Source organism: Trachurus trachurus (assembly GCF_905171665.1).
Source record: "Trachurus trachurus genome assembly, chromosome: 9".
In the NCBI taxonomy this organism is placed as follows: Eukaryota; Metazoa; Chordata; class Actinopteri; order Carangiformes; family Carangidae; genus Trachurus; species Trachurus trachurus.
Genome location: NC_139895.1, coordinates 18,785,471 through 18,810,217, shown reverse-complemented (window position 1 = coordinate 18,810,217; position 24,747 = coordinate 18,785,471). Strand labels below are relative to the sequence as shown.

Here is a 24,747-nt window from a genome sequence, read left to right as displayed (position 1 = left end):
GAGAAAACAGGAGGAATGCTGATAGACAGAGACAAGACTTCTAGACTGAGTCAAGAGAAACAGGTCTAGAAAAATGGGAAAGGGCTTGTATGGCTGGGTTGTTCAGCTGCCAAATGATAGATCACAGTATGGGCTGACATCACCTGTGAGCCATGAATCTGCATGCAGCGCCCGACCTCTGAACTCTGTTGTCTGCGGACTGCTAACAGGCCTTTTTCAGCCCAGAAGTATAAATAGAGGAAGGTCTGTACGGTTTAACTGTGGTTTTGTTCTGATGTTTTTCAAATGATTTAATCCTTCCTTCCTAACACAAGGACAAGCTTTTCATTTGAGTTACAAAACCGATGACAAATCAGGACAGTATTAATCCAGTGGGATCAATGGAGGTCTGAACGGATAGAAGGTAGCTACATATTTTTACCTGCACTGTGGTTCCGATTAGTGCACTATTAAGATCAATCACTACTCTGTGTATTATGTTTATGATGTTAGCCTTGTTCTAGGGTTGTTTGTATCATGGAATGAAAATATCAAGGTGCTCAACTTGCTTGTGCTGAAAACATTTCTTCCTCGTGGTCAAGCCAACTTTTGTTAGACATGTTTTGCATCATAAAAATGTAGTTAATAAAAATGTAAATGGGTTGATCCAACGATGAAAATGGTATATCTTAAATTTTACAATATATATAATTTAATACTTGAAAATAAGCAGTTTATAAATAACCATTAATCTGTAGTAAAAAACAAAAAGTACAAAAATCTACATATAACAAACCTCTAAGGGCAGGGTCTAAGGGCAGAGGATGTTGTTATAATGCCATGTAAAGCCCTTTGAGACAAACTGTAAAAACGGGCTATACAAATAAAATTGCCTTGCCTTGCCTCCCCAGTCACCTGCTCGAGCTGATAGAAATACATTACAAACTCACACAGCATATACAACACTATAAAAACAATCAAATAAAACCAAAATTAGGCTTAAAAATGAAATTAGTCAAAGAAAAGCCCTTTTGCAGTGTCTGGAGAAGAAGACATGGAGCTGTCTTTTCAACCTCTGTCCATACATCAAAGACAGCCGAATGTGATAAGAGTATGTCTGAGTATATTTGAGCTAATGATTACAAAATGGACTTTGCAAAGTTTGCACACAATGAGAGTCTAAATAATAATATAATATTTCATTGGATATATGGACACTGGGCACAGTGAGCCAATGCTCTAAATTCAAAATATTTGCAACTGGCTCATCAGGGTACGTGTACACTATGGCCCCTAACTAAGGCCAGTAACGTCTGTGACTGCTGCAGCAAAACAAAGTCTTTCCAGTCTTTGCTGAACCTGTACATTTGCTGTGCATGACACCATGAGATTTCATAACAAGCTGCTTTATTAGATTATGTGTTCTCTCTAAAGTACACCTGACAGCTCAGTTGAAAAGTTCACCACAATAAAAACACTGGTGGAACATAAATGTCATGTAGGCTACTGCTTAGCAACTTTGCAGCTTTTACATTTTAATGCTCATATGACAGGTCTAAATAAACTTAGTACTTTAAAAGACTGTATTCATCTAAGCATGCCCCAAACTGTTAGTCTGTGAAACATGGACATTTTAGACTAAAACCTAAACTTCCTTCTTAGCGACAAATTTGAAGGTGATAAACTGGCACTGATCCTCATCCAACCTCAGAAATAACCCATGACATTATAAAACAGTTGGAAGGGGCAATAACCTGTAATGGTTGACAGGTAATGTCTGGGTGACTGAATGAACACATCCTTGTGGATATCCACTGGCATATACTCAACTCATAACGACGGCAATCAGTGTGTTTATGAGTTCCTGCTCTCTGTGTCTCATTCAGGCTGTGTAAAGATCAACCCTCTTCATTTCTTATCACAACACAACAGCTTCGACACGTTTCACACTCCTCAAAAGCAGGTGCTGTACTTGGGGAAACAAAAGCCCACTTTTCCTCCATAATCATCACGTGATATATAGCATCGGCACAACATGGTGCTCCTAATTAAGAAGAATATGTTTAATTAAAATCCAAACATGCCTCATGGCAAACTCTCTCACTTTGATGTAATTTAATATGTCTCCATTAGACCTGTCTGAATCAATTGAAAAAGTAACCACTTACACACAAAAAAGTTTATTTGGATGAAAAAAAAAAAATATATATATATATATGGTTATATTGCATTCCCAAAGGCCTAAATTAACAAAATAAAGAAAAAGGCAAATCATATTAGAACAGCTTTTTCTTCTTCATTCCTGGTATTGCTATGGCTTCATAATTTTACATGTTAAACACCCTGTCCTTAGGTAGTAAACATGAGTATGGCTACTCCCGTCTTCTTCATAGAACAAGATACGTTTTTAAAGTCATTACATATCAAACATTTCAATTCACTTCATTATGTTATATAAGTCGTGATGCAACGCCCCTTTTATTTTACACTTTGAAAAAACTGTTACTTCTGCATGAATTGGTTGAAAAAAAAAAACACTGTGACATACTGTATATCAGAGGATGGGTACAAGCAATATGAAAAGTGAACACTGCACCGTTATACAAAAACAGCGTGAGTTTAAAAAATGGACGACATCTCTTTGGCTCCCTCGGTCAGTAAGTCTTGATAAAAGCAAGGCACAAACATTAAATGTCGGTCTGCACATTGATAACTGGTTTGCTGTTGAGATAATTAAATAGCCTCCCTGTTATAAACACTGATGTTATGCATAAGTTCTCAATATAGTGGTCAATAAACAATTGAGATAATTCTCCAACATTAATTTCTGTAGAGAGATTGACACCTTAATTGTAGTAAGCACCCTCATTTGTTTTGTTTTGTTTTGTTTTTGTAAAAAAAAAAGGAAAAAATGACCTACGAACCTGAAGCTAAAGACGAAGCATGGTTCAAAATGTCAGAAACGTTTTTGAAGGGATTTTTGAGTGTGTGAGCAGGTCGATAAATGAGTATATGTGTATGTGTGTGTGTGTGTGTGTGTGTGTGTGCGTGCGTGCATGTGTTTTGCGGCTTGCTCATGTGATGACGTTGGGGCCACGGCGGCCCGTCCTCTCGTGGATGTTGGAGAGTTTCAGGGCGATGGCGATGAGAGGACCCAGCACCACCTGCAGTGAGACACATGAACGATCATTCAACTGTGATGGATGATGTTTGGAATCTGAGCCAGGGAGGGAGGGAGGAAGGAAGGAAGGAAGGAAGGAAGGAAGGAAGGAAGGAAGGAAGGAAGGAAGGAAGGAAGGAAGGAAGGAAGGAAGGAAGGAAGGAAGGAAGGAAGGAAGGAAGGAAGGAAGGAAGGAAGGAAGGAAGGAAGGAAGGAAGGAAGGAAGGAAGGAAGGAAGGAGGGAAGGAAAGAAGCCTAACAATTTTTTGGCATTGCATGATTTGTGCCGCTTTGTTTTTTATCACTGACCGATGATTTTCTCTCTCTTGACAACTTATAGAATGTAATGTTTTCATACCAGAGAAAAAATACTTTATGACATAATGTGAATTTACACTACAAAACTATATTACACACAGCAAGAAAAAATATGGTCCTTAAACATCTTTTCTCTAACCCTAAACCACAGTAGACATCAACCTGATGTTTGTAATCTTGTGCACGTACAGTGTACTGTGTTGCAGATATGATGTGAGATAAACAGAAAGTTAAACAGACTCGAGCACCAATGACCTGGTTTGACTAATGTCATGTCCACCCAATAAAACCTGTGTAAACATGTCCTCAGGATTTTTACAGAGGCCTTAGCCTAACTTGTTAACCAGTTCTGGTTACTCCTTACAGATAATTCATTCATAAAAGGACCTCAACGAGAACACTTGAATGACTGAAGTGTGATAAAGAGATGAGGAAATGTTGAGTTGCACATTGACAAGTGTTTTAATCAGTGCAGAAATACATAAAGAATGAATCAAGAGTTGATGTAGCTACAGCCCAGCTACTACACAGCACTACTGTGCTGCATCAATGCATTTGTTTTGATTATGTGCACTGCACATGTCACTAACATTGTTTATATGACTTTATTCAGGAGTCTTGTGCTGTGTGTTATTTTTAACCCTTCATTGCATAGGGTTGTGTGACAGAGTACAACACACATCCTGACACGTATCACACAGCATAAGCATACAAACCCAAGTTCACAGTGAATCTGACTCTGACACTGAATCACACACAGCCTGCGGCTCTGCTGCTCAGCTCAGTGTTGTATATATAAACGTATTTGTGGCACTTTAATCTGGCTTAATGAGCATGTTGGCTAATCATGTCCTCTGAGGTGATTTATGTGCGTCGGGTAAGGGGCAGAATGATTAGGAACTTATTATGATTTCATTATTTATGATTTAATATTAATGACAGATTGTTCAGGGGTTCAGGGAAGGTTCACAAAAAGAGGGCAAGGAAAATAAAATGACAGCGTAAACATTCTGGCTTTTCCAGCTGAAATATAGCAGGTTAAAGCATTCTTGGCTGCTATATTGCAGGTAATGCTTAATAAATTAAGGCTACACAATCCTTGACTTTGTATCACTATGACAGTGTTTTTGCTCTCCCTTGATATTTCCATTCTTGCTCTGAAATTAAATGTAAATCATATCTAATATATCAGCCACACACCATGGTAAACAACTCTGGTGTTTTAATTTTACAACACCACAACGTTAGCCATTACTGGTTGTCCTTTGTCCATTTTGTCCTTTGACTTGTATGTTTGAAAAATTCTGGCAAAGCTCATTTGGGTGGCCAAACCTAGATGACGCTGTCTAGCCATCATGACTGCAACTTTACAGCCCCTGGGTATAGTTAAACTACACTCGCTGTTCACATCACAAGGTAGTGTTCCTAATTACTCCAAAGTGTACAGGTCAGTCAGCGTCAGTAGTGTTGCATGTAAATCAATACATATCTGAGGTGCTGGAGCACAAAAGAGGTGACGTAGAAAGTAATAACACAGCTGTTCTGGTTTAAAAAATATGAAGAGGAATTGGAAACTTCATGCCAAATTATGACGACTATAATATAAATAAATAGACTATTATCTAACATGCACCACGTGAGGAAACTAACAACAGTCATAAAAGCTTTGATAGTACTGGTTTTTATGACGGCAAAACCGTATGAGTAGCTAGCTACTACTAAATGACTCATTTTACAGGTATACACACATACACAATAAGGACAGAGACACACCGTCACACTCTCTGTACCTGTGTCTCTCTGCTCTGTCTCTCAGGGTCTCTCTCAAAGCTCTCGGCATAAATGCGAATGATGGCACCCATCCCTCCACCGCTCCCGCTCATCCGAAACACCAGGCGTGCTGCATCGTTGAAGACGATCCTTAAACCCTGGAAAGTAAAATCATGGAAAACACAGGCCACATGTTAACAGAACCAGATTGGCCAAACAGCCAGGAGAATTTAGTTTAGAATTGTATGCAATAAAGAAATGCAACGTCTTTCATGACTGTGTATTGAAAAAGCAGATGTTTGGTACATGGGCTTGTTGTGTTACCGAATAACAACAAAAGTGATGATGTGCATGACTGTACCAGACAAGTTTGTATTAACAGTTTCCCTTAAAATATAAAGTTGTTGTTTTTTTCTCTTGTGAAATTGTCTACTTGATTATTCATCGTTCCGAAAATGCAAATCGGTCATATCTCAAATGAGCAAATAACTAGAAGAGTATTCAGAGAGTGCAGTCCTCTGCCAAGGCCAATGATGAAAAACATTCACCAAACAGAGGAATTCTTTTGAAAATTCATACTAATCATCTGCCTCACAATTTGATGGATACTTCTACCAAGTTTAGTGCTAATTTATTCAGTACTTTGTGCATAATCCTGCTGAAATAAACAGACACAAGTGTAACGTTAACATTCTTTGTGCAGTAACAGCAAACATCCACTAGATGTCACTAACATTGTGTGTATTTTCATTTCTGATTTCAAACAGGATTCCTTCACAGTTTACACTACAGGATGATAATATCCACAGCAGTACTGTGTGTGGAGTTATGTAAGGTCATAACGACGCCACTTCACAAGTGTTAATTTCAAGGGAGATTCCTGACCATTTATTTCAGGAGCTCATCACGTTTGTATTCCATCAGCTGGTGATTGAGTGCCTCCACTGCCTCCGCTGTTAACTCTTTGAACTTAACCTCAACATTTTCAGGAAAAACAGGATATTGTTGCGTTGGGGTAACCAACTACACCTCTTTCTGGCTGACGTAAGGAAGATAAGACTCTCTGACTAATGAATGTGTGATGACTCTTATCTGTCCTGCATTCCTGAGCGCCTCTTTCCTTATCCCATTAGTGTGAAAGACAAGCTCGGGCGGAAAAGACAGCAAATGTTTGGAGAAAAAAACAAAAACAAGGAGCTGCTGTGTTCATGTTCATCACAAAAAAAGTACTACATGTCTTCATATTAATACTTTGTTTTCAGAACAGTCCTGGAGAATTTTATGAACTTTTGTAGCGGTAAAAAGTCAAGTGGGTGCATTGCCCGAGTAAAACAGTGACTCCATCTCAGACTTAAAGCTGTTAACCTCTTCAGACTCCGCAACACTGTTTATAGACCACTGTGCTAAAAGGAAAGTAACTCGACCACCACTCGCTTTTCTCCTAATCTAAGTTTGGCAAAGTAGATAACACATCAGAATCCAGGTGAGGAGAGACAGTGATAATGAGAGATATCTGTCCGTCCGCCTGTCTTTCTATCTGTGTGTGTGTCAGCTCATCTCTAACAATAGAGCCGTGGTTATCAGGAGGCTGTTAGAAACAATGTCCACTGCAAAGCTCAGAGGCCCCAAGTGGATCACATACTGACCACAGTGTGTCCGTCTCTGTGTCTGTCTATCTAATGTCAGAGGCAAAACTTAAGCCCAGAATCTGTTTTACTATTTATTCTCTTGATTCTCACAAGTTTTTTTTTTTTCAACAGCTAGTAAGTTTTCAGTAACTACATTCTGTCTTTGCCACAGTACAGAGAGGCAGGTGAGTGAGCTCGTTTTGTAAAAGGAGGAACTGGTGGAAAAATCCAGAGGTAACTTTAGGTACATTGCATTTTGGAAGTATTCAGACCCCTTAAATTTCACATTTTGGTATTTTGCAGCCTTACACTATAATTAGAAAAAACAATTACGGGAGAATGGTCTTGGTTACAGAGATGACCAAGGACCTGTCACTCTGGCTAAGCTCCATAGACTGTATGTAAATAAACTTCCAGAAAGACCTCTAAAAGTCGACCTGAAAATAGATCTGGAAAACAAGAAAAATATATAAATATATACACATATTGTATTGGAAGATAATAGATTCTCAAAAGTAACCCAACAGAATATACATGAAGGTATTCTATGGCAATGCTTTTCATCTATCCCTCTGTCCAGAAGATATGCAGGCAATGCAGAATGAATTCAGTAGTCAGCTACAAAAGGCTGCCATGTCACTACTGTGTAAATCCCCTGTACTTTGTCTTGAGTGTGTGTGTATGTGTGTGTGTGTGTGTGTGTGTGTGTGTGTGTGTGTGTGTGTGTGTGTGTGTGTGTGTGTGTGTGTGTGTGTGTGTGTGTGTGTGTGTGTGTGTGTGTGTGTGTGTGTGTGTGTGTGTGCCTGCTCTCCCCCCTTCAAACACACTTGCAGTGGAGAGACTGCAAGTGAGACGACAGCTGATATAATTCTGTCCTGGGAGGAATGTGTACTGTAATAACACACACTGGGGCGACTGAGGATTTACCAGTGAGGTTAAATCACATTTTGGGGTGACTGACTAACTAGCTGTGGAGCTGCTGTAACCATGGTAACAACGGAGTATGTCACAGTAGGACAGCGAGAGAGATGTTGTCCCCTCCTTTTACACTAATAAGACACTACAGTGAAGTTGAGAGACAAAGTGGCTGGCAAACAAGTGCGAACACGTGTAGGTCATGCAAGCTTGTATGTGTGTGTGTGTGTGTGTGTGTGTGTGTTGTGGTATTAGGCGGGGCACAGGCTAAGAAACGCCGACGCCAGGAATGAATTTCCACACATTTCTGGGCAGAACAGAGGGAGTCAGCTGGGTAAACTTAACAGAGACTGAGGGGGGAGGAAGGAGGGAGGGAGGACAGGAGGGAGGGAGGGAAACATGGGAGGTTACAGTGACCGAGGCAGTTATCAGTGTATGCATTAGGTCTTTTACACTGTATGTAATGTGTTTTTGAATGCACATGTTTATGGTTTAAAATGCAAGATGGACTGTCATGTCCAAACATGGAACCCCTCTGATGAGACAGCAGTGAAGCTCAGTGGGTGGTCTGGCTCATGAGCAACTGATGAACGTCTGCATGTGTGTGACAGAGCGCAAGATGGGGAAGCTGCGTGAAATGTCTTCAGGCAAACTTGACGTGGCATAAACCAGCTCTCAGCTCACACTTTCTAGTCCAATTCAATGTAAACCTAAATTACTACTGGTCTGGGGTCTGCGTAACATTTCAGAATGTCCCAGCTTCTACTGGATAAGGCAGCCGTATCAGTTTTAGGTCAGGACCGTTGAATTAAACTGAATTAGTTTCAGCCTTTTCTATTACACTGTCACTTTAATATCTAAATTAGCATCTGCCCACTAAATACTGATGTAACACCAGTGCTTTTTTTTTTGCCTAAATCTAATAGCTACATCTCATTGCATGAAATTCACTGGAATCAGTTTTTGTTCTAAATATGAAACCTGGCTGCTACTATGACAGAATGAGAAACATTGATTAATTTTTACACATTGACAAACAAAAGTATATTTAAATTGGGCATCTGATCTGCTTCATAACGTCGGTCTCTCTCGTTGACTGGTTTCAGTACAACCCTAAATACTGCATTACCTCGTGTCCTCCCTTCTCATATCTACTATTGACACATCCTGCATCGTTCCCAGACTGACCTGGTTTCGGGCCACTGTTCCATCCACGGGGTCGATGTACTCGAAGTTGTCGGCTTTCTCCACGCTGTATATGTGGTCTCCAACAGCAAACTTCTGGCTGGTGAATGCTTTGTCTGAGATTACTCCTTCCAGGTCCCTCATCAGATAAAAGGCTGCACGAGGATCCAGGCCTTCGTAGTCAAACCTAACAACCACAGGGCCCACAAAGAAATGAAACCACATCCAACATAAAAAAGCAACGAGAGGACAACCTTTCTAATAAGGATATTTTCTTAGTTTTCCTCCAATACATTTTCCATTTGGTCTAACTATAATGGCTATATGAAGACAGATGTTTTGTGTTTTTGCAAACATTTTGGTTATCTCATACTTGACCTGACCTGTATGTCCTCTGCTACGTGTTATGGGAAATGTACATCAGTTTAGAAAAGCTCTCTGTGGGAACATGAAAAGCTGTAGCAACTGTCAGTGGGAACATTGACTGCAGTAACTATCTCTGCCTCTCACAGGGGAGAGGTTAAAATAAGAACATGTGGCAACCAGTTAGGGAGGACTGGAGGAGAGATGGATGAAGGTGAAGGCCTGGGAGACATATTTGGCTGTGGTAGGGATACATGGGGTTTGAGACTTTTGGGAAAAGGGAATTGTTAAGTCAATCACAGGCCTTGTAAATTTCACATAAATCTCAAGATCTGATGATTCAATCATGAAAAATGTCTTCGTGACCAATGAAGAGATCATTTAGCTGATTACCTGCAGAAATAGTTGCGTCCAAACTTGGCCCAGTGCTCTCTCACAATCTGCTCCACACCCTGTTTCCTGGCCGCCATGATGGACAACCACACCAACACCGACCACAAACCATCTTTCTCACGAATGTGGTCTGAACCTGGAGGAGAAAGAAACCCACAGAAATATCACAACTCCTGACAAACCTCTCATACATTGTCAAACTGAACTGAGGTGATGAAAAACAACATATGAGTTGTTGTTTTTTATTTTATTTGCACAGACAACATGCAGGTAAGAGACTCATTGGGGGCTTATTTTCAACCTCGCCTTTCATTTTTAGGTTTGTATTCAACCTCAACTCAATATAAAAATAACATGACTGTGCTGTGTGTGGAGAGGTAAGACACCTAAACCACTGTTTTTTTAGGATTAGGGTTAGCCTTTTAGGTTGAATTACCTTAACAAAGACTGGAAACAAGGGAACTAGCCTAGCTCTATTTAAATTTGCTTCTAATAAATAAATAGTGTAGCATTAGCCTCTCATAGAATAAACAATGAAGGCGTGACAGAATCAGGGCACTTTAGAGTAGATGGATATTTCAACCATATCCTCACTCCGGTTTCAAGCTTCATACTGAACAGACAGATAGACTGTAAGAGTGGTAGCTATCAATCAAGGAAAGATAACAAATATGTGTATTTCCAAGAATTTCAACAAAAGAACACAAAAGTAGAACTGCACCCTGGTAGAAAAAAATCCCTTTTCCAGCATTTTTGCTAAAGGCAGAGCCAGTAACATAGGTTGATTGGATTCATTTATAAGAAGCAAATGTAAAAATGTTGGTAGTTTTGGCCTAGTAATCAGCTCAAATGTAACAGAAGATCTGAGTGCTTAGGCTTGGAAATATACTCAGTATCTCAGATAAATATCTCGCTGTCCAGAGTCAACACACACTAACAGGGGAGTAGATCACACCCTTTATCCGCCTCCTTCATTGGGGAGCTATCAGTCTGTTCTCAAAGACAGCTGCACAGTAAAGGTATTTGTTAAGGGGACACTCTGACATTTGAAATAGATGAATATGTTAGGAATATTTCCCTTTAAGAGCTTAAAGAGGGAAATGGATTGAGCTGTATGTTATAATGTTATTGTATCTAAAAGAAAAACATGAAGATATCACGTGTCTTCTGTAGTATATAAGTCTATATTCTACTGGTTCAATGGCAAACACCATCAATATGGCGTGTACTACATCAGTGTCCAGCTGTAGCATTAGGAAACTGACAGCTGTCATGATCTAGTTAAACACACACGCAAACACCCACATATATATAAAAAACATAACTTTGTTTGCAGGGATGCTGATTACTGCTGTGTGTATTTGAGAGTTAGTGAAGAGCAGGAGTAGTGTGCAGCTCTGATGATTTACTACTTAGAGCTGTCTCTGAGCTTTTGGCCTTACATGGCTAGACAATGAGTAAGCTCCCATAGTCCTCTGCGCTCTCTCTGCCTCTGCTTATTCAATTTCTCTCCTCCTCGTCAATACTTCTCATATTTGGACTTAACTCCCTCTTGTCTCTTTCTTAAAATCTTCTGTCCTGTTCACACCCGTGAACATTTTTCTTCTCCACCTCCCCTTCCCTCTTCCCCAATCTCTCAAAAGTCAGAGACCTCCGCTACAATAGAGCGCCATTCAATGATACGAGGAAAAATAAGGAAGTTGTGGTGTGTACGTGCGCATTGTTTATGTTTTCTGGTGTGCCTGCGTTTGCATTCATACAACTACTGCCGCTGGAGGCCTGTCTGCTTGTTGCAGTGATTCAGGGAGCCCCCGTCTCCTTTTATAGCAGAAGAATGGGGATTATTTACACATGCAGTCAGGGTCACAGCCCTCACATCTATTACAAGGCTGACTGCAGCTACAGGCAGTCAGGATATACTGCTTCCAACTCTAGAAGTGAAACAGGCTGGTGAGTGTGAAGAGGAGAATGGAGTAGGTAAACTGTAGTCATCTTTTCACCTTTAAAGGAAAATTGTGATTTCAAAAACACTTGGATATTGTGTCTGTAGTTTCGTAGTTAATCATTCTTATCTGTGATAATAACACTGTAGCCATTGTGTTTATTGGGGATATCTGCAAAAACAGCTACGTCACTGAAATGTTTTTGAGCATAAAAGAAAAGCAAACAGTGAATCTATTAGAATTCTTAGACCAAACCAACACTGCAGACATTTTGGATTACAAAATTTGAATATGGTACTGAGAATTATGTTTTATATATGTAATAAAACATTATCCTGTGGCTTAATTCATTCTTTGCATCTATTTTTGCTGATATTTGTAAAACAGGAAGATGGAACATGATGTGTACTGTGATGGTGATGGACTGAAATATCATACCAGACTGGCATGACACAGAAATAAAAATGAACTTGATAACCAAATGACTTACTGGCACTTGCTGTGCTGTATTTTCCAAACCTATGGTGCTTGTAAATTGTTTCATAGTAACTTTAACAAAACAACCAATGCAGCTACAACCGGTCTAGCTTATGTCTCTTTCCTTATTGCACACTGCAAGTTGCTGTGATCCCAGATCTATGAAATTAATTTGGTAGCAACAGTGTTGTCATTTCAATTTAAACCAATACCAATAATGGCCAGTACAACAAATATAAGACCCCGGTTTAAATAAAGTGTAATTTCACTTTGATTATATTGAAAAGTTGACTGGATACACATGCTGTCTGAATGTTTCAGCGGGTTCCTGCTTCATGTTGAGCTAGCAACAGCTGTCTGGTGCAGTCCTCTGGTGATGGCCTTGTTTGCTGCCACCAGTTGCTGCTGAGGGGAGGGGATTTCTCTCTCTCTTTCTAACACACACACACACACACACACACACACACACACACACACACACACACACACACACACACACACACACACACACACACACACACACACACACACACACACACACACACACACACACACACTCTCACATTTTCCAAGCTGGTCCAGGGGTTTGAATCAGTGACCTTCTACCCACATTCAAAAAGACTGCTGCTGTCCTGTCTCTGTATTTACTTTCAATATTGATGACACTGAGCATTCACAAATATGTCTTTGGTGAAGCGATGAGTTGTTTAGATTGCGAGCGAGTGTGCTCGATCGTACCTGTCCCAAAGCTCTCCTCCCCGCAAAGGGAACAACGCCCAGAATCCATCAGGTTCCCAAAGTACCTCCAGCCTGCCGGAGTCTCATACAGCGCCAGCTTCATGGCTTTGGCAACCCTACAGAAAGAAAGAGAGAAGAAACAAAAACAAAGCTGGAGACAATCTTCGTCTACTTTGTGCTCATACAGAAAACACACACTGTATTTATCTCTGTCTAATATCTAATGCCAGCCAGTTTCCCCAGTTCTGATACAAAGATAAGCTTACAAACAATCCCCTGACCTTTGGAATAAAGCAAACCAAATGCTGTATGACAAGTGTGATCTGCCAACAGCTCATCCAATAATTTAATAAGGTGGAGGCAGTGAGAACAAAGTGAGTTAACCTTTTAGCTGATGTTTGCTTTGAACCTGAGCCACGTACTTAGAGAGGGAGAGGAGGAGAGGGAACGTGCATGTGTGTGTACGTATGTGAATACTTGTGCATGCTGGGGTCCTGAGGAGGGATGAGGGTGCACACAGTGCTACAGTATATGTGGGAGGAGAGGGAGTGCAAAGAAATGGACTCAAGGGGAAAGAAGCAAAGAAAAAGATCTAATAAAACTGTGCAAATTTAGAAAAGGCTGGATACAATGGAATTACAGCAACAGTTAGTTATATATATATATATATATATATATATATATATATATATATATATATATATATATATATATATATATATATATATATATATATATATATATATATATATATTTTTTTTAGAAAAGGGTTGAAACATATGGACAAAGATGGAAATAATATATAAAAATAACAAATTAGTGAATAACAAACAAAATCAGCAGCAATTAGAATAATTGGCACCACGTATTTTGACACAAGGCCAAAAGTCCCACCCCTTCTTTTTGCTTAAGCCTCTGTTCCAGCTAAATATGTGAAACACATTCTCGAGGCTTTATGTCCACAATCTAAACTAAACATGTTATTATTACCATGACGGTTTACATTGAGTAATAACATCTGAATCAGCACTGGCACAGTGTCAAGGCCTTGTGGGCAAGGTCGTAGCTGTGGTTAAGGACACTGAGGTCATGTCCTCAGTTTTGTTTCTGGAAACTTAAGGTTTTAATTACGTGTGGAAGAGTTTACATTCCAAAATAACAGTGCACATGGTGAGTTTATTAAAGCTGACATGATGCTTTTTAGAGCTGGGATTGTTAAAAGGTGCTATAGATAAGCATTTTTATAATACCAAAGGATCAAATGGCTGCTTATATGCGAGAGTTGTTAATAGTGTTGAACCAACAATCACAGACTCTCTGTTTTGGGCTTTACTGTCTCAGTTGACTGTCATTGCTCTTGTAGACTACCTGTCCACTACCTGGTAGGTGAAAGCAGTAATTTAGCAGGTAAACAGGACTATTAGAGATAGATTCATGAGTTCAACAAAAATAACACCAGAAAAAATGCTAATATTACTTTGTATGTACACCTGCTGGAGGTGCTAACAAGTCCTTCACATCAGCTTAAAGGATGATATCAAATTCATAATTTATTTAAGATCTTAAGATGACCTTTTCAAGGCAAAACAAGAATTAAAAATAATCCAAATAATAATTGTTAAACCATTAGAATCATTAGGATCTAATTTTTTTTATCTGCAGTATATTCTTTATATTTAATTGTAAAGAAAATAACAAAACATTATGTTTTAAAATGATGAAATAAAGTTTTACTTAGCATTATAAAATTTACAACCCCCAGCCTACTTGCAGAGATGTTTCCCAGTGTCTTTCTCATTTCCTACAAATCACTCCTTGTCCACGCCTCCTATGTGACCACAACACAATGTAAACACAATTCTTGGGTCTGGTGGACAAAATTAGTTGTTGCTTCCAAAGAAACCAACAAGTAGAAATGTCAATCTCTCTTGCTATTACTGTGAGATGCTGTGGGAATTGGGACCGCAGTAGGCTATGTGTGGATGTGAGTGGGATTCAAGGTTTTTAAGTGGTGGTACCATATATCTACACAATCATCATGCACATAAATAAACCCCTCAGAGTGTCCAGTACAGTTGTTTACATGAGGATGGGATAAATTACCAAATAAGAGTAAACCAGCTTTATTCCCCTCTGGGGAAGCAAGAGCTGGAACGGAAACCCTGGCATTCCTGAAAGAAAAAAGGAAAATCTGGCCCTCTGACGAGCTTTTGACGTTTTAAATGGCACGTCCAGGGCCAAGACAAGCACTGAAGCTGAGCCTATCACTATTGTTTTCAAACAACGCAGCGTGAAATGACTGAGAATAGTGTTTTCTCAAGTTTGATGACTGTACCAGCTCGGCTTTACTAAAACAGCCGAAATACAACAGTTGACCAAAGCACAAACAACAAGCAAGTTCTGAACCATCGGTCTACATGTTCCACTTTCCACAGACAGTGGAAGTTAAGATATTAACGCACTTGTTTAAGACATCACAGATTACCACGGTGAAACATCAGTCATGTAATATCAGAATCTTCTTTTCAGTTAGAGGGAGTGTTGAGTGTTGAGGTCTGTTCTGCTTCAACCAAACACACGAACATTTGGTATACACAGCGCACACATAATCAAACACAAGCATATTCAAACAGATACACCACAGTATCTCAGGCCAGCCAGACCCATGGACGTTGCATGCCTCCCCCTCCACAGGCTTTGCCAAAACAGAAAAAAAGTTGGCTGACCAATATGACTAAAGACACAAGGAATGGACTTGGAAGGTTTCTATTTAGGGCTGTAATCCCCCCGTGTGTGGGTGTGACCTCTCAGCTGTGAGGCTCTATAGTCTCATCAACGTCAACTTTCTCACACTAGCAAGGACAGAATTTGGGAAAAGTTTGAATATGTTGTCAAGAGTTTTTATCACACAAGACACATTTCTCTATTAAAACTGCTTAACTTCATAACTATGGCAGCTGTGGTGTGCCATCAGGTTACAAAATAAATTGGTAAAAACATTAACATTATAAAATATGACAGTGAGTGATTCCATCTGTTTTTGGGGATGTATGAATCACATCAATCACATCAATGTTTGAATAGGAATTGTAAACCCTAATCTAAATCCAACAATATAATATATATATATTATTTGACCATTTCAACTAATCTGAGTAGTCTGGGGGGGAACTGGTAAAGTTCCTAAAATATATTTTACAAATTGTCAGTCAAACATTATTTTTGAAATTTGGATGCTTTTACCTTTACAAATCCAGATATATTCAGTCTTCAAAGATACCTGATAGGTCTTGCTTGTCCTGCATTATCTATGCTAATAATTATTTTTAGGTCTGAACAATAACCAAACTGCATCAGGGACTGAGGTTAGTGTAAAAAAATGTTTTCTGCAACACTGCCTGTAAGAAGTAATGAAAGTGAACAGGGTTCATGAAGGCCAGGTTTTTGAATGATTTGGATGCTTTGCCCCCATAAGGTAAAGTCAGGCAGAGTTTTCTTAATTGGGCCCAGCCATGTCTACCTTTCATTATGATCATCCTCTAACCCAAGACTGATTTCAAACTTACACACAAACTGATGCACAAACACTTGTAATGCTATTTCACACTCAACAAACACTCAGACTAATTGAGTGTCTCGCTTGTTTTCTTTTGCCGTTTGTCTTGTGTTTATCTCTCTAACTGGAGCATCAGTAAACAGCAGAGCAGTGAGCGATGAGGTTTCCATAGCGAAATATTGCCAGCTTTTTGGCCTTGGCTTAGTATTTGACCAAACATAGCATCCAGTGCCCACACTCCTCACCTCCTCCCCCTTTGAGGGGAGCACAATCTGGACTTGAAAACTTTACACTGGCATGGAGACAAAACGCACAGCACGCTGGAGCTTTTCTTGGGCTTGAAATGTGAGGTCTTCTTCACCTGAACCATCACCCTCACTGGACAGCACAGAAATCCAATACAGTGAACCTGGCCAAACTGAAAATAAAGCTGAGATGACTTCTGTAAATGGTCATAGATGTTACTCACATTGTTTTGTGAAATCAATATCAGAGCGCCATTTCTGAAACATTTTCAAGGCTTTTCCAACTCTGCATCAAAATATATTATTTACCATTCAACAATATTATATCACGTGGTAAAGTGTGTGTGTGTGTGTTGAGTAAATGTTCAGCCTGCTGATTGCAACCCTGGTGCATAAACAACGTTCCAGTTTTTCTAACTTCTGTAACATTTATCTGTTTTTTTTCTAACAAGAACTCAACCCTGGAAGCCATAAATGGACACACAGGTCGAGCCCTACCAAAACTGGTGTGGTATGGTCTTGTTGGGAGAGTGTTAATATTCAACAGAGCAAATGCTCTGATCCATCCCAATGCGGTGACATCAAATCCCATTCAAAATGAATTTAATTAACTCACCTAACATAACTGACTTGAACTCCTCCTTGCGGGGTACTTTAGACTTAAAGGGCCGGGAACTGCTGCTTTGTAACAGCACAATGACTCCTTGATTTGCAACCTTGATAACTCTCGAGTTTCAACCATCTGATTTAACTAATGTGTTTATTGTTCTTTAGCTCCCTTTCCTATTTCTCACATCACCAATGGACGATGAGAAACACCATGCATACACCAGCTAAAAGGATGAAAAAGAATCCATAAAAAGCTCAGAGCATCTGCAGAACATCATGTCTTACAAGGGCTTACGCTTTGGGAAATATAAGACACAGACACAGTTTCTATTGCCTTATTCAACATAGTAACCAGCATAATAGCTATTGAAACAATAAAAACATCAAAGTGACTGTAGATAAAAGCATCTGCCAATTGAGTAAATGTAAATATAATGTAATAAAAACTCTGACTTCATCTTGGTAACACATCACTGGCTCAATCCTCTCTTCCATCCTTCTGTCACTGGGATAGTTAAAGGAGAGGCAGATGTTTCCTTTACCAAAGAGTTCCCTCCCACCTTCTCTTCATCTGATCCCTCCCATCCTCCGTGCATCAGCCTTCACTTACACTATGTGCACAGCGAGACGCAAGCACCCATGTGCATGCAAACACACACGCAGACACCCTCAGTCCACCCAAGCACGGACAATTTCACACCTGTAACATCAGCCTCCTGTTCATCTGAATCCACAACAGTTAATTTCACAACAAATCATCTCCCTTGCTAATCAGAAAAATAAATACATTCCACCTATTCACTCTGGACACACACAGCTACATACAGTACAGTATATACACTGTCACATTTATCAAGGCTTTTATAACACAGTTTGCTGGACTATGCATAAACACACAGCAGGGAGGGCTGGTCAGTCTAAACACGCAGCATGCAGACACACACTCGCTCTCCTAAAAAGGCCTTGGGACGACTCCAGGGTGTAACACCACACTACTAAGTACTTACACACTTCCTAGAATTTTCTAAAAGATATTAACTTTACACAGTGTTGTGAGTGGCAGTTAAGAAGCTAAGAGATGAACAAAGTGACCCTGTCCTGCAGCAATGTTTGGTCATTTTCAGCAAGTGCTCACAGAAGAGGTAGATGTGAGGGGACAAAAGAAATACAATCAAACACTGGTTTTAGGTGTTAAGGTGAGACTATGATAAAAGTCCATATAGTTACTGATAAGAGGTCATAAGGATTTGTTTAAACAGTAATCAGAATAAGCAGGTGAAACTTATATTTTATATATGATTTATTGTTGATGCATAAACAACTATTCTTAGTTTGTTTTTTTTAAGTATTTTTTTTTTGGCTTTTTTTTTTTGCCTTTATTCAATACACAGTAGAGATAGACAGGAAAGGGGGAGGCAGAGAGCGGGGGAATGACATGCAGGAAAGGTCTGCCCGACGTGGGATTTGAACCACTGCGCCACGCACCGCCCCATTGTTGATGCATAAAGAAATTGAATGTATTAATAATTAGATTAAGTCTCTTACATTGTAAGAGAGAAACTGACCTAACTTTGCGAGTATAATACTTTGTTGAGACATACATAGTCTGAACTAACTATACTGTATTTGATCTCCTCTGGTTCCCTCAATAGCATACTTCCCTTAGCATTCAGCTGAAGCCTCTCAGTGGGGTGCAGTGCCGCGATCAATTCTACTGGAACAATGTTAATGGAGATGACTTTAGCTGTGATCACATCCTCTCACTCAGCACCCTCTACTTGGCTCTAGTCTAACATAACACACAATATATATAGGCAGTGAGTAAATGTGTGCGTGCGCAAATGTGTGTATGTGTGTGTGACCTCATAGTCTTATTCATAGTGGGTGAGTCTTAATCTGAGAGTGTCACCCCTCTCCAGAGACTGGGCTGCTGCAGGAGTTTGTGGAAAGAGGCCGAGGGCGGTGTGACAAGACCCAAGACTGTGAGTGTGCTGTACTTGTGAATGCAACATCGTGAGAACAGAGTAAGGACCATTAGGAAAAGTGGGGACATTTGTGAAGACATTTTGGCAGAGCTTCACTTTTTTGACATATCAACATGACATTTTAAACGTTTGTTCAAGAATAAGGTTTAGGTTAGGATTTGGGTTAGTCATTCAGCTGTGATGGTTGGGATTAGGGTAAGGGACAAAGGATTATTATGGAGGAGCATTATGTCAATGACTGTCTCCTCAAAGACAGAAGTTCAAGTATGTGTGTGTGAGTGTGTGAATTGTACCTATCAAGGGCAGTGCTCGTGGCCACACTCCTGGCAAAGCCTCTAATACCATGTTGTCTGAAGTATGGGATGGTGGAGAGGTTGGCAGCCATGATGGCAACCGAATCAGCTGGATTTACAAAGAAGCCGTTTTCTCCAAGGATCATGTACCGGTCCTGCCACCAACAACAACACATCATTATTCAGTTTTATGTGTAAAAACATGAAGACAGAACTGCATTGAGACCACATTTGACTTGATTAAGCTTTCATATTTTGCTTATTATCAACAAACCCTATTAAAAATCCAAAACTAACAAAGAATTGGTCGTCACAGTTGGTATTGTCTATGTATTCAAAGCCTAACAATGCCTCCATTATAAATTATTAAAACCACATCACTGAGCAACACTAATGCGCTATGTGACATGACTCTACATTTCAATGAATATGGCCACTAGTTGAAAGCAGTCCCACATGCTGCCATGAATACTCACTTGCTATGTGTATGAATCCACAGCTGAAAATAGTCCCCCACAGATGCACTACTTACTCTTGTAAGGCCACTACAGTGGCCAGCATGGTTAGGAAATTACATAGCCTTTTTTATATAATGACAATATAATTGCAATGTGTTTTTAAAGATTAGAATCCTCTGTGGGAAATACTGGGCCGGGGGCTGAATAGCAGAGACAGGATAGGGAAATTGGAAAGTATTAAAAGGCCAATTAACACATTGTTGATTCTTTCCATGGGATTTCTTGACAGAAGAACAAAAATATAAAACAACACCAAGGGGAGAAATATCACTTATTATGCAACACAAAGAAAAGTTGTACATAAATCAGATATGTCAATTCGAGCCTACATACCTCCTCAGCTAACAGTTACAAAACATGGGATGGTATGAGCCACAAATAACTGTGAACTACTTTTGTCAGTTACTGTATTATGTAACAGAAACCCCAAAAAAGAAACATTTACAGAGTAAGATTATATCCACTGGTGCTAATGGCTGTGAAGATACCGATCCTTGTGGGAGGAACAGAGCAGATATGACATAATTCTCCTGATGCTAAGCTAATTTACTTAGCAAAGGGGAAAGGGTGTGTGGATGTGTGTGTATACAGTAGAAATGACTATTGGATGACACTGTGGAAAAAGTGAGCTGCTTGTTCGATCATCATGGATGCAATAGTATTCCACCTCCAGTGCTTTTCCTCGTCTTATCAATGAGCAAACAAAAACAAATACAAAATAAATAACGTTCTCTCTGGTATCTATGGGTGGAGTCTAAATTACTTTGTTAGAGGAAAAAAACTTAACAGGTTTTATATTAAATTGTTAATATAATGTTGATGTCATTGTATTTATATCTCATAAATGCACAAATTTACTGGCATATTTATTTTTAAAAAATGAAACCAAGAAAAATTGGCAGGACACAACAGGGTGTGCTAACAGTTTTGCTGTGCTGTGACTATATCCTATGAATATCCTATGAATATCCTATATTATTGTCACTCTTAACATATAACACAGTAGTGTGTCAGAGCTGTTGTGATCAGTCAGGAGGTGAGGTAAAGTCCATCCTTATCACATAGTTAATTTGATTATCTAGAAAGTGCTGTAAAAACATCAAATGAGCATGACATAGATACCAGATGTCTTACCCCATCTGCATCAAATGCAGCTCCAAAGCCAAAGTCGCCTCCTTTCATGGCATCTACCAGAGAGGTGGCGTAAGTCAAGCTGGGCTCAGGAGGGCGGCCACCAAAGTCCTCCAGGGGGACGCAGTTGACAGCAGAGTTAGCAGGGGCCCCCAGCTCATCACACAGGATCCTACGTACATATGGGCCCATCACTGTGAGAAGAGAAGAGAAGAGAAGAGAAGAGAAGAGAAGAGAAGAGAAGAGAAGAGAAGAGAAGAGAAGAGAAGAGAAGAGAAGAGAAGAGAAGTTAACCATGTATTCAACAACAGCAGCTCAGAGTTGCATTAGGGAAAAGATGAATTGTCTGTCTCACCTCCATTCATTGCATCTATATGGATCTTCAGCTGACCTGGTCCTGTGAGGAGACTTTTAATGGCATTAAAGTCAAAGATATTTCGCAGTAGCTGTAGATACACGTCAACCGAGTCTACGATCTCCACTGGAAACACAGAGAAGAGATGATTAGCACTGGAAGGCAGTTTGTCTTATGTATACATTTGTGCATGTGTCCTGTACCTCTGAAAGGTTTGAACTTGTTCTCCAGGTCAAATTCTTGCCTTCCCAGCCTGGAGAGGTCAATGCGGAGATCAGGGCAGATGGCATACTCCTCAAGTGTCCGGCTCACCTGACAGATGCGCTCCATCACTGTGTCCGGAGAGGGGCCTGCCACCAAAATAAAGACATTATTTTTGTTAAACTTAACCAACACTGGTATTAATTGTTCTCCCAAATTACTCATTCAACTATTAAACTTTAACCATCCTAAAAAAGCAGACCAAAAAAAACCACACATCCTTTCTAACCTCCGTTTGCCACGTTGAACTTGATTCCGAAGTCCCCTCCCGGGCCTCCAGGGTTGTGACTAGCTGTGAGGATGATCCCGCCGATGGCCTTGATCTTCCTGATGATGCAGGAAACAGCAGGGGTGGACAGGAGGCCGTTGTGGCCGATTACCAGTCGACCAATCTGCACAGCAAAAATATTTTTGAGGAGCGATGCTGGCTACACATCATTCCAAGATGCCACCTATTGCAGTAATGCTCTACGCTGTGCTAAAAATGTTGCATAGTATGTCTTTTGTGGCTTTCATGCTTGATTCTCAATTGATGTTCCCATATAAAATCAGGCAGAAACATTGCTTTGTGAAAAAGTGGAAGGCAGGAAAACATCAAAAAGCATCTTGTCCTTCTACAGGTGATGTCTGCTGATAACCTGCTTTAAAAAGCTAATGAGGACGGTGCCTAAATAACAGAGCTGCACTTTCCATTTACAATTTGTATGCTACTTTTAACGTGGTAATACCACCAGCACCCCATAATACCCCTGCGTATCAGCCATACTAAATAAAAATGTCCTCACTAGAGAGGAATGTATCCTTCTGACGTCAGTGAATATCCTTGTACTAACATCCAGCATGTTGCACATATTAAGGAAAAACATGAAGGAAACCCAAAGAAGCCATGCACTAATCAAAATACATTTAACAAAAACAGCTTTGCATTTAATAACCTAACTATATGTGTAAATAACTCTTTTATTTCTTGCTTAATTTGGGTTTAATTCAGTGTAGCCAGTGTGAGGAAAATAGTCCATATACTGGATGGATGTACTGTTACTGTTACTATCCTGTATTTTTGGTTCAATGCCATATAGCAGGGGATCCCCAAAGCCAGCAGTCAGGCCAGCACAGATGGAACAGCAAGAGAGAGGGGGGCATACGCAGGCAGGAAAATAGAGCAGGATGGATGTAAGTGCTGATAAGACCGACATCAAGAGACATTTGGCTGGGCCAGCAGAAAAACGGACTGATCTCAAAAACAAATTATATTCCCTTCAGAATTTACTTTGGACAATGTCCAAACCAATCACAAAGATCTCAGAGCAAAGCGTTTTAAATGAGCTGTGGAGATTTTCCTCCTCTCTGTGTCTGTCACTCAGTCTTCCTATTTTCATTTATCTGCTGCTGCTGCTTCTGCTGCTGCTGACACTTCGAGTTCACTTTTTGGATAAGTGTCAAGTTTGCATGTCCTAATAACACAAATCATTACTCTCATCCAGTCTGAGCCTTACAGGTGTTTCTTTGTATAAGATGCTACACAAGCTGAAGTGGTATCACTTACTACTGTAATTATGAACAAATAAATATACAATTGTGTGCGATTTAATGTTTTGCCCCCCAAAAAGATCATCCCATGTATTTTTTAGGAAAGACTATAACTCATAATAAAAAGATGAGAAAATATACTGGTGTGTTATTAACCAAATTTAGTTTTTTCTTTTTTCCTCCCCTGGCAGTCATCTTTTGACACTTGTGCAGCTTTCAACATCCAGGCGGGGAACCACTAAGTTACAGCGTATCAGGTACAGGAACATCCTGGATCCAAAATGTGATGATTTTGTTGGCAAGGCTTATATTATCATTCTTGGCAAAGTTGTTTAATCTTTGCTCTTTGAAGCAGTGAAGCACCTTCCTGGAGTTTTATAATTGCAACTTTCCATGTCAGTCAGTGATTTCCTTCACATATAATTTCCATAGTTACTTGTCACATTTTCCACCAGAAGACAGAATAATAGGTTTAACAAATTTAAAAAAAGATAAATGATTTAAAATCAATTAAATATCAGTTTTGCAGAAATAAGACAAAAGCAACATTTATCATACACTTGGTGTTATTGTTTTTAACATATCCATATGTCCAGAGCCCCCCTTTCTTCTTACCCCATTGGCAGCTGCCATCTGCACTATCACCTCGATGGCAGCCCGGCTGAAGTAGCGGCCGTCGCTGCCCACCACCATGGTACAGCCCTGTCTGTCCCGCAGGTCGATGGAGGACAAAAGGCTCTGGATGTAGTTCTGCAGGTAGTTCTTCTTGCCCTCGAACACCGCTGTCTTCCTCCGGAGCCCGTTAGTACCGGGCCGCTGGTCGTCGAAGGGGGCGGTTTGGACCGTCACCACCGGGATGGGGCTCGTCTCCATCCTCCTCGTCGGGACCCAACGGGAGGACGCCGATGTAACAACCTGGATTTGAGTGTCTGGCCAAGGGGGGGAATGGGTGGCTCAGAGAGGCCGCCTGACAGGCTGTAAAGTGGTACAGAGTTGTTCTTCTAGAGGAGAGAAGTGACAGCCACAGACCCACGCAGGGATGTACGCAAACCCTCAGCCAAAAATGTCCTCACCTCAGCAACTAAATGTTAAAGCAAAGAGAGCTGCATCCCTCAGTGAGCTTCAGCAAAACTCTCCTCTGCTGTTGGACAACTCCCTCTTTTCCTAATAAGCCTGAACAACTGACTGCAACAGAAAAAAAAAATCAGGGAGGGCCAGAATCCTGAAGGCCCACAATCAGCTGAGCCTCAGGCCAAAAATAGACCTCTGACTGAGGGGAGAGGGGGATTGTTACAGGCCCCTTCTGCAACCGGACACTGCTTGTGTCTGTCCTGTTGAATGCATAAGGACGACTGTCGTCACAGGGCCTACAGTAAGTTTAAAAGTGGGATGGTA

The 24,747-nt window shown here is 40.2% G+C and overlaps 1 protein-coding gene across 1 annotated transcript; it reads right to left on the bottom strand.

The window, feature by feature from the left end:
- Positions 1 to 2,224: 2,224 nt before the first annotated feature.
- Positions 2,225 to 24,454, bottom strand: pgm5 (phosphoglucomutase 5). Its single transcript, XM_083978808.1, has 11 exons — positions 23,968 to 24,454; positions 22,052 to 22,214; positions 21,765 to 21,911; positions 21,562 to 21,687; positions 21,210 to 21,400; positions 19,558 to 19,712; positions 12,870 to 12,985; positions 9,712 to 9,847; positions 8,959 to 9,142; positions 5,248 to 5,385; positions 2,225 to 3,143 (listed from the first exon to the last, which is right to left on the bottom strand). The coding sequence occupies exons 1-11, from the start codon at positions 24,223 to 24,225 to the stop codon at positions 3,054 to 3,056; spliced, it is 1,704 nt and encodes a 567-aa protein (XP_083834934.1). The 5' UTR covers positions 24,226 to 24,454; the 3' UTR covers positions 2,225 to 3,053.
- Positions 24,455 to 24,747: the final 293 nt, after the last annotated feature.

Bases quoted from the DNA above. Each gene is read 5' to 3' on its own strand.
- pgm5 (XM_083978808.1), bottom strand. From the start codon at position 24,225: ATGGAGACGAGCCCCATCCCGGTGGTGACGGTCCAAACCGCCCCCTTC. The intron at 21,688-21,764 runs GTACAGGACACA...CTGTGTTTCCAG, and splicing joins CAAGTTCAAACCTTTCAGAG to TGGAGATCGTAGACTCGGTT. The intron at 12,986-19,557 runs GTACAATTCACA...TTCTTTCTGTAG, and splicing joins ACGAGCACTGCCCTTGATAG to GGTTGCCAAAGCCATGAAGC.